Source organism: Ramularia collo-cygni (assembly GCF_900074925.1).
Source record: "Ramularia collo-cygni strain URUG2 genome assembly, contig: RCC_scaffold17, whole genome shotgun sequence".
In the NCBI taxonomy this organism is placed as follows: Eukaryota; Fungi; Ascomycota; class Dothideomycetes; order Mycosphaerellales; family Mycosphaerellaceae; genus Ramularia; species Ramularia collo-cygni.
This window is the reverse complement of record NW_019716271.1, coordinates 4,098-19,690: the sequence shown is the minus strand read 5'-3', so window position 1 is coordinate 19,690 and position 15,593 is coordinate 4,098. Positions and strand designations below refer to the sequence as shown.

General features: G+C 49.3%; 6 protein-coding genes; 3 read left to right on the top strand and 3 right to left on the bottom strand.

The window, feature by feature from the left end:
• Positions 1-202: 202 nt before the first annotated feature.
• Positions 203-2,062, bottom strand: RCC_09183 (related to ubiquitin C-terminal hydrolase; the record flags this gene model as incomplete). Its single annotated transcript, XM_023774425.1, has 1 exon — positions 203-2,062. The coding sequence occupies one exon, from the start codon at positions 2,060-2,062 to the stop codon at positions 203-205; it is 1,860 nt and encodes a 619-aa protein (XP_023630193.1).
• Positions 2,063-2,371: 309 nt separating this feature from the next.
• On the top strand, positions 2,372-2,956 carry RCC_09182 (uncharacterized protein; the record flags this gene model as incomplete). XM_023774424.1 has 2 exons in its annotated part: positions 2,372-2,402; positions 2,460-2,956. The coding sequence occupies 2 exons, from the start codon at positions 2,372-2,374 to the stop codon at positions 2,954-2,956; spliced, it is 528 nt and encodes a 175-aa protein (XP_023630192.1).
• A 935-nt stretch (positions 2,957-3,891) lies between these two features.
• Positions 3,892-5,097, bottom strand: RCC_09181 (uncharacterized protein; the record flags this gene model as incomplete). Its single annotated transcript, XM_023774423.1, has 1 exon — positions 3,892-5,097. One exon carries the CDS (start codon positions 5,095-5,097, stop codon positions 3,892-3,894), a length of 1,206 nt encoding a protein of 401 aa, XP_023630191.1.
• Positions 5,098-5,476: 379 nt separating this feature from the next.
• Positions 5,477-7,391, top strand: RCC_09180 (uncharacterized protein; the record flags this gene model as incomplete). XM_023774422.1 has 2 exons in its annotated part: positions 5,477-6,046; positions 6,102-7,391. 2 exons carry the CDS (start codon positions 5,477-5,479, stop codon positions 7,389-7,391), a joined length of 1,860 nt encoding a protein of 619 aa, XP_023630190.1.
• Positions 7,392-7,451: 60 nt separating this feature from the next.
• On the top strand, positions 7,452-7,817 carry RCC_09179 (uncharacterized protein; the record flags this gene model as incomplete). Its single annotated transcript, XM_023774421.1, has 1 exon — positions 7,452-7,817. The coding sequence occupies one exon, from the start codon at positions 7,452-7,454 to the stop codon at positions 7,815-7,817; it is 366 nt and encodes a 121-aa protein (XP_023630189.1).
• A 1,040-nt stretch (positions 7,818-8,857) lies between these two features.
• On the bottom strand, positions 8,858-9,706 carry RCC_09178 (uncharacterized protein; the record flags this gene model as incomplete). XM_023774420.1 has 2 exons in its annotated part: positions 8,858-9,598; positions 9,647-9,706. The coding sequence occupies 2 exons, from the start codon at positions 9,704-9,706 to the stop codon at positions 8,858-8,860; spliced, it is 801 nt and encodes a 266-aa protein (XP_023630188.1).
• Positions 9,707-15,593: the final 5,887 nt, after the last annotated feature.

The following is a 15,593-nucleotide window of genomic DNA, read 5'->3' as shown; positions in this document are numbered from 1 at the left end:
AATCTCCCAACTCCAACATCGCGCTCGTTGTCGATGCATACAAAGTAATGACATTCGGAACAAGCTTCAATTTGAAAGAATGAAGCCAGAGCTCCTACACTCATGTGCAATGCACGACGGGAAACTCCCAATACAACGACGCTGTGAGGTAAAATGTCRAGGTAGAATTACTGTTCTCATTCATCAATTTACTATCAAATGCTCAAACGCTCATCAAAGGCCGATTCATGCCCATATCGGGTCTCACAAACTTTGGAGAAGCCGTCTTGAGCAACGGTTGGGGCCGTGGAGCTTTCGACCGCGCCTCCTCAACACTCGATACTGATGTCACAGTCTCCTCGACGGCTTCCTCTTCAGCTCGCGGAAGTTCAGTTGAGACCTCCGCCGTCACCGTATTGGTGGCTTCCATCTCAACAGCTTCTTCCTCCGGTTGAGCGACGGGCACGGCATCGGTCCATTCTTCAGTCGCAATGGGACTGATTTGCTCGTCGAGCTTCTCGTAAAACAGCATAAAGACACCGGCTTGATCAAGAACATCCTGATCTGACACAGGCGAGACGTCTTCATCACTCAGTCTCCACCATCTCTCCTTCTGGGTGTCGTCATCCTCATTATCCGCCTCACGTCGTGGGTGCCTCTTGTAGCAAATGTAATGCCCATTCTCGTGTCGTCCATAATGCGTCACCACAGCTTTCAGGCTATACTGCGTTGGAGTGTCCCCGATATCCAGCATCCACGGTCGAAGATCCAAGATGAAAGGATATCGAACGATTGCGTAATTCTTCCGCTGCACGCCTGTCATCTCATCGAACACACTTCTGTTTACGTGGACGACGAGTGACTGCGGTGCACGTCCGATGACTGCTTCGCGGGTTTTGGTAGTGCTGACCATTGCCTTTGATGAGATCTGACAATCCTGCTTGACCATCTTGTCGGAGAAGTCGTCATTGTCCAGAGCTTGCTGCACAATTTGCAGCCTCTCCTCAATTTGAAGGCGCAGCTCTGGCGGGAGAGAGATGGTTGGAGATGTAGTTGAGCCTTCCGCTTGCGATGGAAGCATTTGCGACAGCTTGTTCTTGGTTTGGATGAGGGTACAGCTCCGACATTCCACGCCCTCGATATCCTCGCGTTTGGTGTATTCGTGCAGGCAATCCTCAATGTCATAGGCAGACATGTTTCCCAAAGGGACTGTCAGACAATTGAACGGGTTCATGGAATAACCCTCGGAGAAGCCACATTGTGTACATGATATGCGCTGGGCCGTCAATCCTTCCAGTGGGTTTCTCGAGGTACTGGGCTTCACACCATCCCCATCGCATACCGGCTGTTCATCCTCCACATTTTTCACCAAAGTCTCAAGTCCTGCCTTCTTCTTCGCCAGATTTGCAGCTTTCGCGGCTTCTTTGTCCAGCTCGTCCATGACTTTGGAGAAATACTCCTGAGCATCCTGTTGCTGCCAACTGCTCATGCTCTTCAACTTCGCCGTCGTCCAAATATGACTTCCATTATTTCCAGGATCCTTGAGCTTTCGAACCATCTCCTGCAGTGCAGCATTTGTAGTAAAAGCATTTCCCTCTTGCGGCGGCTCCGACATGCTCAGCCATGTTCTCAGTGATTCCAAAGACGCCAGAGCTTGCAGCACACTATTCTGATAGCACGAGTTGTCCCAGTTCCCAAGTCCGGCAGGCGCGTCAGATATTGGCATCACGGTCGTCTTCGTTCCCATGCTCGCTCGTCGGATCACCTTTCCTATGCCTACAGATTCTCCTCCCTGCAATAGAGCATTTCCTCCCAACCCCAGCAACCTGCGAAATGCCTCACTTTTTGCTGCATGTCTTTGTGAAAGCATGCCATTCTCTTTGAGCTCCTGTCTGCGCGCCGAGCCCAGCAAGATAGGTGTCGGTATGCAGTATACCACTGTGTTGAAGAGCAATTCCTGAGGCGGCAAGATGGCGATATCGAAGCGACCCAGTACCCAGTAGAATCCGTAGAGGATGATCGCACCATACAAGACAATTCCTCCCCAAGTCGTGTGGTTTTCAAGTTGGATGCGGCGATCCATCGTTACTTCCGTGGGAATAGAAGTGGATATTGGGTTTGAACATCGGCAGCGAGTGATGTCTCTCCTGATGGAATCGCTGGATCAAGTGGCGCATGTGAGATCTGAGACTTCAGTGTCGGATGGAGGAAAGTAGATGGGTCTAATAATAAAGGGAAGATCGGGCATGCTTCCCGTCCTCCCGTCTTCAACTCGCATGCAGGGTCCATGGTTCACTTTCCCGGGGGACATCCCGCTAAGAATTTCTTTGTGACGAATTCCGTCCGATTTGATTACGAATTGCTTCAAGACACTTTTGTCTTTGCACATAAAATGGCCAAGACACCAAAGACCAAGAAGAGAGGTGAGATTGAATGATGGAATGTCGCAACAATCAGCCGGCTGACCTCTTCACCCCCAGAAATCTCCGCCAATTCGCGGGCTGCCCGGCGGGGAGCATCGCCTGTAGTTCTACCAAAGGGATCCGCGAGCAAAGGAGCCGGCGAGGAAAGCGACTACAAACCATGGCTACACACGCCCACTGGAGCTGGAATCACCAAAAAGAAGAAGACCAAGACTCTCACGCGCCAACAGCGAGTGCGTCAGCAGAAGGGATCGGAAAAGGCGGATGCGATTACGAATAAACTGGAGAAGAAGGTCGCGGACAGCACAAATCGCGGGAGAAAGGTGGATGCGAGACGAGCGGATTGGGAGGAGCTAAACGATAAGATTGCTGGCAAGAAAAAGTCCAAAAAAGAAAAGGCGCTGGAAAAGGCGGTCGAGGAGGCTGGGGCCAAGCCAATGGAGGATGTCGTCGTGGCGGATGTAATGGCGACTGTGCCTGATAAAGTGACAGAAGCGGGTGTTGTCGAGGGTGCGGACCAAGGCGATTGGGAGGATGTGGACGAAGTACTCTGAAGTTCTGGAATTCGCTGAACCATTCACCCTGGAATTCCAATGCGGCATGGAGCCATCGTGCTGGAGCTCTGCAAGTGCATCAAAAATGCCTCCCGTCTGCATTGGACAGAGCTCTGCTTTCAGCTACGAGTTCTCCTACGATGCACAAGCGGCAACCCGTGAGACCCAAAAGCGCGGCTGGAAAGGAGTGTTGGGACGAAGACCACCTGTACATTTCTGGCGTTATCTACCGTCAGTTGAGGGTTCGCTCCAACGCGATTGGAACCTAGGAGGCATGGTAGCCCGAATGAACCGGCATGGTTCACATGCCTTCAAGCCGATAATAGCCCTTCCACTTGTGCCAGACTGAGCACATACGCCGAGCAGGCCTGCAAGAGAAAGCTCTCTTGCCAAACGATCATAGTCAATAGCAGAAGTCAATAGAGTTCTAGAGCTGCTAGAACCTTTACTACTAGCAGAGTGGCCCGTCAACTGACGGAGAGCAGTGGAGTCTCATATCCACAGTTTTGCCGCCAATGTCMATCCAGGGGAACCAAGTCCTCCAACTCAATTGCCAATGGTGTGTGGGATCGCAGGGTTCTTGTCAGCATCTTTAGACTGGTACATAAGTTACCTTCTCTGCAGAACGCGAGAAAGCAAGGGAGATGCCAAGACAGAGTGGAAGTCGGAGATTTCAAGTCGCCGGTTGAGTTAAAGTTCTCGCACTTTTACTCCAACTTCATTTCTTCTTGTTCATGCTTTGCAATATACTCTCCATGGCGCCGCTTTCTGGACACCTCTATCGGTCCCGTCCGTCCACAGACTTCCATGTTGAAGAGTACTGTAAACTACCAAAACTAGCGCCCACAGCCAGTAATGCGAACCTGCTGTTGTGAAAGACTGCCTGGTGCTCGTGTCTCACGGTCCTGCATGTCTGCCTCAATCTCCAAGGTCCATCATCCCCGGATCGAACTCCTCGTCATCATCCCCCTCGCCTTCGCCTTCTTGGACTGTTGACGCTCGCTCTTCTGGTTTGCTTCGGCTTCAGTCCTAGCTCCTCTTCTTGGAACCGACGCCACGGCGACGCTGTCTAATGCTCCGCACGCCTGGGTCTTCCCTTCGAGACCCGCGAGACGCATCAACTTCCCCCAATTGCCCCAGCTGCGTAAGCGATGAAGGGTGATGACGTCTTGAGGGGCCTCCAGCATGTATTTTGTGATGGTGGCGGTGAGAGTACGGACCGGATCATCTCCACCATCAACGGACAGCTGTTTTCTACGGTCGACTGCTCCCATCGCCTTGTCTTGACGAAGGCAAAGTTCGCCATTCATGGCATTCTTGCAAGCTGCTTTCCAATCCTCGGCAGGGAGACACTGGAGGGTGCCAGTGATCGGAACGAGGTACAAGCCCGGCGTGAACACTCCACCTTTGCGCGTGATACGGCTGTGGTCATAGATCTCAAGGCGGGGAAACCCAGAGGGCCAGCTCCGTGATGATTTTGGCAAGCGGAGGGTTAGCCCGTGGGACATGTGGAGTGGCATGACCGGGTCCCTGTCGCCAATATTTTGAGGCTTCCAGTGAAGGCTGGCCATCTGCATCTTGGTCATCAAATCGGCGTTTTCCCACTGATTTTGCTCCTCGACGGAATTGATTCGAAGGACGAATCCGGCTTGCAGTGCCCCTCCAGCAAGGCAGCGAAATTGGTTGGCGGGTAGCGTGTGGACGAAAAAGCCCGGTAGTCCGAGTTGGTAGATGGCATCGTTGAGAAGTACCACGAGCTTTGCTGCAAGGTAGGTGTCTGCGTTGTTTTCGCCGCTCGCTGCATGGGGATTCGCCGACCTCAAAAGAAAATCCAGGCTGTCGGGGCCTGGTTGATACGGGCGAAAAGTGTTGTCCTTGGCGCGAATCACGTAGTGGTTCGCCGCCTTGGTCGCCTTGGCCGCCTTCTGCTCCTGCTTCAACAGTTCGACTGCCGCTTCTGCCTCCGCTTCTGCCTCTTCTGTGTCCTGCTCTCCACGTGCTTCCTTCTCCTTGGCATCCAGAGCCTTGAGCTCGGCGATAAGTCGGGCCTTCGTCATGGAGCCCGAGCTGAATTTGACGCCGCGCGACCTGGCGAGTGGCTGCAGTGTGTTTCGGAAATGCAACTTCTCGTAATCGACCATCGTTGCGGGTGTTGTTGCAGGTGTTGTTGCGGGTGTTGTTGTGGGTGTTATTGTGGGTGCAGGAGATGTGATGGCAGCTCTCATCAGCTAGCCCGGTATCTGCTCATACGAAGTGCTGGAAGCTTCTCACTGGCAAACATGGAAGTAAATGTTTGTGGGGCAGAATTGAAAAGAACCTGGACGCGACTGAAAAGTCCGAAAAGACGCGTCCAGAAAAGGCGAGACTTAACTACTCCAATTACCTACTTTACTGTGGGCAAACTCCACGAACATCAACATCAACAACTGTTGCACTGTTCCAGTCTTATCGCCCCAAACACCGGGCATCCACCAACACGCTCACGCATCCGTGCTGTATTCACCACCTATCTTCAAAGCCATGGCCGACCACGACGGCGATACCGCGATGCCAGATTCTGAAGATGCAGCTCCTGCCATGACGCCCGGCAGCGACGTCACAGTTTCTCGCACACTCCGTCACGCTTGCTTGGACGTGTGGGGAGCATTGAATCCGAGTTCGAAAGTAGGCCTGATGCACCAGGGCAGAAGCAACAGACTTGCTGCAGCCAGCAACGTCATCACCAGCCCCGAAGGCGCCCCTATTGATGCTGCGCTGTATGTTGGTGATATGGATGTCAACTTCGCACAGATGTCGCAACATGAGCGCTGGGACTGGTGCCGCCGTATGTTTGAACAGGGGAAGCTTAAGCCGGGTGATTTGGTCTTCCTCGACAACAAGGCTCTCCTTCCAGTAATCCGGCGCACCTCCAAACGGTCCGGACGGTCCATACCTATCGGCTTCGAGAAGCTTCTCTCGCATCTGTCCGAGGATCAGCTGGAGCACTGTTCCTTCATCATCGCTACATATCCAGGTGCGCCTGGTATGGCTGCTATCTTGCCCATTAGAGAAGATCGTAGACACTTAATTGTGGACCAATCCGATGCACCAGTGCGTTCTCCCTGCCCGTTTCTGGTCATAGTTGCCACCGCTAATACGTGTCTAGATTCCAGCCCGCTACACCGTGTATGCATTCCCACAGAGTCGCCTTGCTGAAGCTTTCAGAAACCTGACGKATTCGATTCGAATGAGTGGCGAATGCATTGTACCTGGCACTGGATACCGCTACGATCCAAGTCAATACCTTGTAAAGGCACCACCCGCAGCGTTTCTGGACAATACGAACGACGGCTCTGCGGCGTGGAGAGCATGGGAATTCTGGGCAGCTGGAGTCAAGGCTTGTTCGTTCGCTGCTGACGAGGGGCTTTCCGTGGACTTCACAGCTGTGCCAGAGTTCGGGGACGGGATCCTTGAGTCCAGTCTACGCTCGGAAATCTGGCTATGGGAGTTCAAACCTGACTTGGTCGAAGAGGAGAGTGGCAAAGTTCAAATCAACACTGGCGCTCTAAAGTCCAAGGAGCCGGAAGTTCGCAGGAGAAGGTCAATGATGCACCCCAATCGGGCCTGGGAATGGCTGCTGTTGTTGAACCGACGCCGCAACTACTGCTACTGCCTGCCGTGCTCTGCTGTTGCCCCGTCATGGTGGTCTGATGCCAAGATCATCGAGATCGATCAAGCCACCATCGCGGAGTTCAAGTTCTCGCTTAACGGGAAGAAGTGGTTTGATCCGATATACAGACTGATCACAAGCGAATCACACAATCGTCCCGTGAGATCTGAGGCTCTGCTCGATTCGCGGACGGTGCATGACGATGAAGCATTCGCAGCATTCAATGCCGTCCCAAAGGACGTCGACGGAGGGGGGGTAAATGCAAGATACAATAGAATCAGCCGGTCGGACTATGGGCTAGGGTGCTGGTGGAAGACTGAGCGACTCAACGACTACGCCATGCACGCTGGCTTTGGCTGTGTGTTGCCCCTACACCAGGTCAGATTCGCATCAAATGTTTTTGTACCCCGCGTTGCAGGCGCTACTGATAAACATGTGTGGCATGTCAACGCCCACAAGTTGCCGATTGCACTTCACTCTGGAGACTTTGCCCAGGACGCGCCAATGCTTGTACTCTCGGCTTCTAGTCGCACGATTTTGCGCAGGTCAGGAAACGACGCAGAATCCCTTACCGTTTTCTTAGGAGACCAGCTCCGAGAGCCCCCGTTCCCGGTCCTGTTCTTGTTGGATCTCTACATTGGCCGTCCTGAGTATCACGAGCACTATCCTAGATCTCAGTATCTGATCCCATCGGAATGCGTCAATTTCGAAGCGATTCGCGGTTACTGGGCTACGGAGCTCGGAAACGACGCCACGGTATCCTCGCTTCAAGACTTCTGTGCCTAAGCATTCCGTATGGAAAAGCCCAAGACGTGGATTCAAGACAGGAGAAGAGTCAATCTCTCCATGTATCTGCGGCCTGGCTTACTCCTGCACGAGTTCATGGTCCGCGAGGGTAAAGAGCTGCACGAAGGTTTGTGCTCCTTCATGACGGCGCACCTGCCAGCTGATGCAGATGATGACGACAACGACGAAGACGGCGAGYAGGTGTTGGGCAAATACGTCAGTTGGTATCATTCCGGCAAACGTAAACTGATGGTAGCTGGAAACTACATACGGACTTTCCAACAACTTTGCCAGGCTATTGGAGAAGACGCAGATGCGGAGATTGCTGACTATGGTGATGATGGCAATGATGATGAGTCGAGCGAAGACGATGGATATGATGATGGCGATCAGGAGAATGCATGGGAGTCTGAGAGTGACGAGTAGACAACGCCAGAAATGTAGATTTCTATCTCCTGACCCCAAATCACGCTCTTGCTATTGACATCTACACTAAGCTTCTAGCAGGTATTCTGTCGTGGACCACGAACGGTTGCCTATCAAACTTCGGTATTAGAGCCGTTTGATCGAAAGATCATTGGAGTTCATGTGTGATCCACTGTCTACGCTCCTCCTCAACCATCCACGCTGATCAGCAACGGAGCAGGCTTCCGTCCATGGAGCTTTTGCTGTTGTATTTGATAACAGTCTCGTAGAGGAGAGTCTGCTCATCGTTCAATCCCGTGTATTGATCATGGATTGAGTCAAGTCCATCCCCTGTAGCAGAGCTGTCGATATGAGGATTTGTCATTAATAGCAGCTCCCTAGTCTGCTCCCCCGATAAGTTTACAGGATACGATGCTAGTTATTAGGATTCTATAGAGCTGTCGATATGAGGATTCTTCGTCGAGGCAAAACACCCTTAGTCGTCTTTATGATGTCTTAAGGCGTTGCTCTCTGCAGAGTAGACAACTCTGGAGCTGCTAGAACCTTTACTACTAGCAGAGTGGTCCGTTATATAATAGAGAGTGCGGTCAAGGGTGCTGTTGTGTTAATGACTTCTCATATCGACAGCTCTGGGATTCTAGCAGTCCTAGATTCATCGATACTGCAGAGAGCGATGTCTTAGGACATTGTAAGGATCCATGGGGATGTCTTGTCCCGATGAATAATTCTCATATCGACAGCTCTGCCCAAAACCCCAAGACCAAATCGCGAATATGCGCTCGACTGAGCAGAAGCTATTTCACACTCTAGGTTCCTCTCTAATACCATTGCACTCGTTCATAGAGTAGAGAGAGAACAAATCAGCTCGACTATATGCTTTTGCAACATCGGAGAAACATACATTGATTTTGTTTGATTCCGCAATCTATGCTATTTGGATTGACACCCATCGAGAGAGTTACACGACTGGACGTGCCAGCGGCATCATAATCCTCAGATGGATTATCCATTCGCTATAGAATGAGGATTATCATGAACAATCATTGTAAGCGCCCAAAGCATTGCTGGCGACTAGTAGTGGCCGCCAAGGATTCCGAAACAAGCATGGGTGATTGGAATTGATCCGTATCACCTGCAGGAGAATTGGTCTTCTTGAACTCAATTTCGAGTGATTGGAGGCGGCCAATTACCAGGCGGTAGGATTGGCTCAGCTCAATGTAGGAATTACTTAATTCTTGGATTCTGGCGTGGAGTGCCGGAATTTCCTCATTGTGGTGATGGTTGGATTGATCTTTCGCCGCCTGGTAAGCCTGGATTCGAGACTTTGATTCCGCCGGCAGAGGGAGATTGGCCGGCGCTCCAACTGGAGCGGTGGATTTGGATGCTCCAGTATGAGCGTTGGATTTATGTGGATTATTCGCGCGGTGTTTCCAAGTGATTGCAACAGCGGAGACTCTGGATTGGGCGGGGCCCTCAACATCGGGTGTGGATTTGACGGCGATCGGAGCGGGAGGGGTGGATTTGGCGGTGGCCGCAGCATGAGCTTGGATTTTGGCGGCCATAGTGGCGACCATAGCATCCGCTTCAGCTTGGATTTCGGCGGCCTCAGCATCATCGTTGGATTTGGCGGCGGCAGCATCAGCCTTGGATTGGGCAGCCGCAGCATCAGCCTTGGATTTGGCAGCCACAGCATCATCGTTGGATTGGGCGGCGGCAGCATCAGCCAGGCGTCGTGATTCGGTCTTCCGCCTCAGTTTTTCCAAGAGGCTGAGTGGGGGATTCTGCTCAAAGTTAGACTGGACCGCGTCAAAGAAGCGGAAATGTATTACCGGAGGATTCTGATTGTTTTGTGGATTATTACGGAAAGGCATCTGATTACTGCCAGACATGGCAGCAGAGGGAGCGGGAAAATATGGGGTGGGTGGTGTGGAGGAAAGAAGCAGAAACAGAAACAGCGAGCGGAGAAATTTCGAGTGGAGCGGATGCCAAGGACGGGAACACCCAGCGTTTTGAGGACCGCAATCAGCCGGAATAGACTGCTGTGTTCGAGTTTGACCATCAGATATATGCCGCGAAACGTCCAGTCATGGACTTTGCCAAGAAACAATCCGCGGGTCGGAGAAATAGGCGAACGATGGGTGACAGTAACAACAAACAACAAATGGAAGTACCTGACAAGCGATTGCCCGCATTCATGTCGCGACTTTTCTCGGTATTTACAAGCAGGTCTCAACCTCACCCGACGAGTTGGAGAAAGCCTTCCGCGAGGCCGAGTTTACGGCTTCCCTCCATTCAATCCGACGCACCAGGAAGTCTCCGACACATACACATTCGCGATGAAAAAGCTTGGAACAAGATTGGGGCAGCCGACAAAGATCAATACATTGAAGGCTTCAAGAGGGCTTTCAATGCCTACTCTCTGGCGTGCCCGGAGGCCACGAGATTTGGAGCACACTCCCCGCGCAGCCGGCTGTAGTGGTCACCTGGTTGCCAGGCAGTAAAGTTCCCGGCCGAGAGTTTGTAGTCTCATTCCAGCTCTCCAGCAAGCCACGCCGCAAGCAGCTTGGTTGGCCATCAACCTCCGAGGAGAAAGACGAACGCCTAGCCAAGGCTGGCTTCGCCATAGACGGCTTCGTCTAGAAGTGTCGCAACTACGACTATCTTGGTGACCCGCCGCCGCTTGAAGAGACTTTTCGAACTGTACTAAGCAAGGTGTTTATTCACACCAGCTGCAGAAACTGTGGACCATTCGAGCCCTAGCCAAGGATCACACCAGTGAAAGATCAGCCAAGGGTGTGGAGATGAAATCAGCCACTTTTCCATCTGCTTCATCAGCCCGACTGACCCAACGAGCACGCCATGAAGTGCAACGACTACGACGGGCTTCCCCACATAGGCCGACAGTGGATGAAGAACACCGACTGGCCACAAAGTGAGCGCAGAAACCGCATGGAGGAGGAACGCAGCTACAGACAAACCGAAGGTTGAAGAGGATGCTGTGACTTGGACGATACCGGTGGCGGCGGATTCCACGAGCCTGCTCCTGTTGATAGTAGCACAAGTGGGGGCTTAGAGGCTGAGAGGACGGCGGCGATGCGACCGGTCGTTCAGGAAATGTCCTTCGACAAATCTTTGGTAGTGTTGGAACCCGGTATCCGCAATCTTCCTTTCATTTCAAAGCATCTTCCTCCCGGCCCCCGTTGGATACCAGCGTAGGGCCTTGCCGCATTTCCCCGAACTCGACGCACTCACATAGTATGAATCCGGTGGATGCCTCTTTAATCGCATCAACTCCAAATCGCCCCGTTACTTCCATTGCGCAAGGATCTTGTCACTAACGGAGTGATCGCCAATGACTCGCTCTTTCGCTCAGMGCACAAGTACAAATGTTCAAAAACAACCTCGCCGGGGCGAAAATTGGTAGAGATCACCCCCTTAAGCGAGTCAGTCCGCGTGTCTATGAGCAAACGATCGAGCCCATCGCCATTTTGCAGCGGCAAGAACAGTAGATTTGCACGACGCCGACGCCATCGAACTCCAAACAAAGATGCTTGCCCAAGTCTACGGCCGTTTCAGCAAGAAAATCACGAGCACGAGATAGCTCTAGATTCCGAAGAAGCCTTTCTTAATCCGGTTAAATGGCACTTTAAGCGACTATTACCTACCCTTTATACTCTGATTTCGCTAAGTATAAACGCCCGACGTATCTCGATACGTACGACTATCTATCTAGATCGCGAGCACCGATTCCGTAATTTATAGTTTCGATATAAGAGGCTCGTATAACTTTAGTAAAGACGCGATAGGATATAGCATTTATAGAAGATAGCTTATCCTCGAACGCTAAAGCCGCCTATACCTACTTATATAAAATCGCTCCTTTATATTAGCGCCTATAGGAACGTAGCTACTCTTAAGACCGTAAAAATACCTTCGGAGCGGAGCTACTAAACTTAATACTAAAACCGCCTATACCTACTTATATATAGTCCTAAGGCCGTAAAAACACCTCTAGAGTAACTAACGAGTTCGATAATAAAGCCGCTAATACYAACTTATACGTAGACGTTCCTCGCGTCTATAGGAGTATAGCCCCTATTAAGCCTATAAAAATACTATATAACGAACGGCTTACTCGACTAAAGTACGATATTAAACCTATCGGTACTATAGACCGGGACGTAGTAGCTATAAGAGGCGAGGCTATAAGCGCCGATAAGTCTCGAACTTATTAGGTACCGCTACCTAAGAGTTATAGTATTAAGGAGTAAGAATATCTATAATACCTTTATATATCGCCTCCTACTACTAATAATCCGTATAAAAAGGTAGTAGGTAAGACTTTTATCGAAATAATACTCTCTATATATACTTAGTCTAAAGCGGGAGGTAGCGATAGAAAATACTCGCGATAAGTTAACGAGCCTTTACCTTAGCTACTAGTAGGGGGTTTATAAGCTCGAGTAGAAAGCCTTATAATAAGAATAAGAGCTTAAGTAGAGTCCTATATAGATAAAAGACCTAATTAACGAGCGCGAGAAGGAGACTTAGTTTATAGTAAGAGGTAATAGGAAATACTCGTAACGGGTTAACGAGGTATCTATTCTAATCTTAGTATTCGACGTACTTACTTAAATAGAGTAGTTAGGTAGGCGCTATTTAATCGATACTATAAATATACTTTAACTATATTAAGACGAGTAATAATCGTTAGGGAGTAACGTCTCGTAACTTAGTCTTTTCTCCGAGACTAGTTCTTATATTAATCTAGTACATAGTTCCGGGTTTAGGGTTAGACCTTATATACCTAAACTACACAATTTTTATGCCTCTACGTTATAGAGCATATAATCCTCTTTTATTTCTATGTCTTACTTTATCTTTCCGCCGTATATTACGCGAGTAATTAATTTTTAAAGTCGACGCCTTTTTAATACGACCGTCGCGTCGCTAAGAGCGTTATAATTTACCTCTACCGCTAACCTTAGAGCTCTACGTTACCGTTACCCCCGTATATCGTAGTAGATACCTAGATAATCGTCCCTACGCGCTCCGAAACTATAGTACTAAGTCTATTAACTTCGGGGTCGGTTTCTCTACGCGTAGCGTATATTCTATATCGATTACGCCGGGAGGTAAGTAGGAGAGCGTTATAATTACTACTAGGAGCGATCCCTAGTATCTTCCTATACTACCTTATCTTTACTACTCTCCCTTATAGTAGATGTATTCTTTACGAATATACTTAGTAACCTCCTTACGTAGAACCTATATAATAATAACTTCGACGATAATAACCTAACCGATAATACCGACGAGTAAGTAAAGCCGAACGGTATAGTAGTAGTACTCTAGGCGGTACCGGTAATACCGTTACTAGTATTTCCTAAGAATACCCTCCTTCGCGCGATCTCCTTACGTAGTACGTAATAGAGTAAAGTACTTCTTTAGTAGAAGGAACGGATGCTAAATTCGTCGCGAAGGTCGCCCGTACCGATAGATATTAGAAGTACGAAGCCTAAGACATTATTTTCTTTAAGTGCTTCTAGAAAAGGTATATTACGGAATAGTCCCGCGGGGACTTCCCGTAGCGATAATCCCGTATAGGAAAGACCGCTAGAGATAAGAGAGATAGGGAAGACCGTAGGACTAATAATCCTATATAGGCGCGCGAGATTAGGATAGAGCGGGTAGGATAGAATCGCTAAGAGTACGACTAGGTTAGATAACTAGGGCGCTAAGCCGAGCGCTCCCTCCTCGACCGCTTAGACTAATTAGACCCCCTACCTAAGCGCTTAGGACGCTCGCGCTTAGACTACTTAGATAGCTTACCTTTATAGTTAGTATATATAGAAGCGATATAATCCCCTATAGAGAACATCGCGTATAACTTACTATTTTATCTTACTAATTAGAATTGTACATCCTACTTTACTTTACTTTATAGACTTCCTATAAGCTCTAACCCGATCCCGCCTAGCTTAGCCTTATAGCTTAGCTTAGTAAGATTATCGAGATTTTATATCTTAATAGCTTTATACGCCCTTAAGGATATCTAACTAACGAAGCGTTCGGRGAATACCCGCCCCTAGCGAAGTAGGAACTACCCGGTCCGACCGAACCTAGCGAACTAGTAACGGTACTATTAATACGTTAGCTAATTAGATTAGTAACGACTCCCTTAAGATTAGGAAACCCGAGTTCTATTATAGAGAACGTAATAAGTTCGACCTTTAGGTCGTTTAGTTAGATATATACTTTATATTCAACCCTATAACGGATAACTTAAAACCTATCTTTATAACAACCTTCTTAAGAGGACGTGCCTAATACTAGGTTAAACTATTCCTTCGAACCTACCTAGATAGTAACGGATAAGACGACGGCGATAGAGTGTTCGCTAGCTACGAGAGTCTTAAGGGTAAGATAAAGAGCGTGTTTAGGATCTCTAACGAGATATCTACTACCGTTCGGATTATCTAACACTTAACCTAGAAGACCTCTACTACCGAATACGCCGCTAAGTTCTAGGAGTATACCTAACTTACGGATTAGGATAACGAGGCCCTTTAGGTTATATATCGACGAGGACTAAAGGACTCTATTAAGGACGAACTTATACGTAATAGAAGGTCTATTAACGATATAGAAGGATTAGTAAAGGTCTCGATCGATATCGACGATAAGCTCTACGAGAGAGCCCTAGAGAAGCGATACGACTCTAAACCCGCCGGAAAGGTAGGCTACCTTCCCTATAAGGATAATAGACCGAAGGGAAATGTAAGGGCCGTATAAGAGCCCTTACAATAACAGGATTAATAGAGGTAGCTAGATTAACCAACCTTAGAGAAGGGAGTGTAATATAGCCTAACTACTTAGCGTAGGCTTAGCGTATACATAACTCCTACGCTTAGCGCACATTCAACCTACAAGAATTAGTCTTATCTCTAATCGAGTGATTACGGGTGTCTAATACATTGCTACATCTTTACCCTTACAATTCTAATTCTTCTTCCYCTCTAAGGGTAGCGATCTATTAGATCCTAACGAAATGGCCCCTAGGCGCGCCGCCCGCGAAGCGACTACTCCCGAGTAGCGCTACGAAGAAGAACGCGTCGAAGAACTCCCTAATTACGGAGATGTCGAAGAAGTCGCTACCGTAGAGCCTATATAGCCTACGCTAGACGAAGACACGATAGATTATAGAGAAGTCGAACGCGATAAGGAAGAGACGGCTAATAAGATAATCTAGCGCCTCGAAGGCGAGAAGTAGGCTCTATAGTAGTAAGAGACGATTCGCTAACTTTAGTTAGAAGTCTAACAAATAAAGCGTAATCGTGACCGCGCCGACGTAGGCGTAGCTACTACTATACCCCGCCGCGGAGTCGTGCCTACGCGCCTCTTTTATAAGGAAGATCCGGATACTATAAGCACCTCGAGTTTAAGCGTAGCGTATACGCGTAGCGGAGTAGGCGTAAGACCTAAGATAAAGGATCCCAAACTATTCTTAGGGGATTCTATTAAAGAGGCACGCGAATTCCTACGCTAACTTAAGATAATCTTCGCTAATACTACTACTAGCCTAGAGAGTGACTATAATAAGGTCCTCTATAGCGTTATATAGCTAGGAGGTAACGCCGCGGAGTCGTAGTATAACGAGTACGATATCGAGGCGCTTACGCCGAGCTATACGTAGGAGGATTTCTAATCGTTCGTACGTAATACCGTCGGGGACCCTACGAACCGCGCGCTTAGCGTTACGCTTAAGTACGAAAG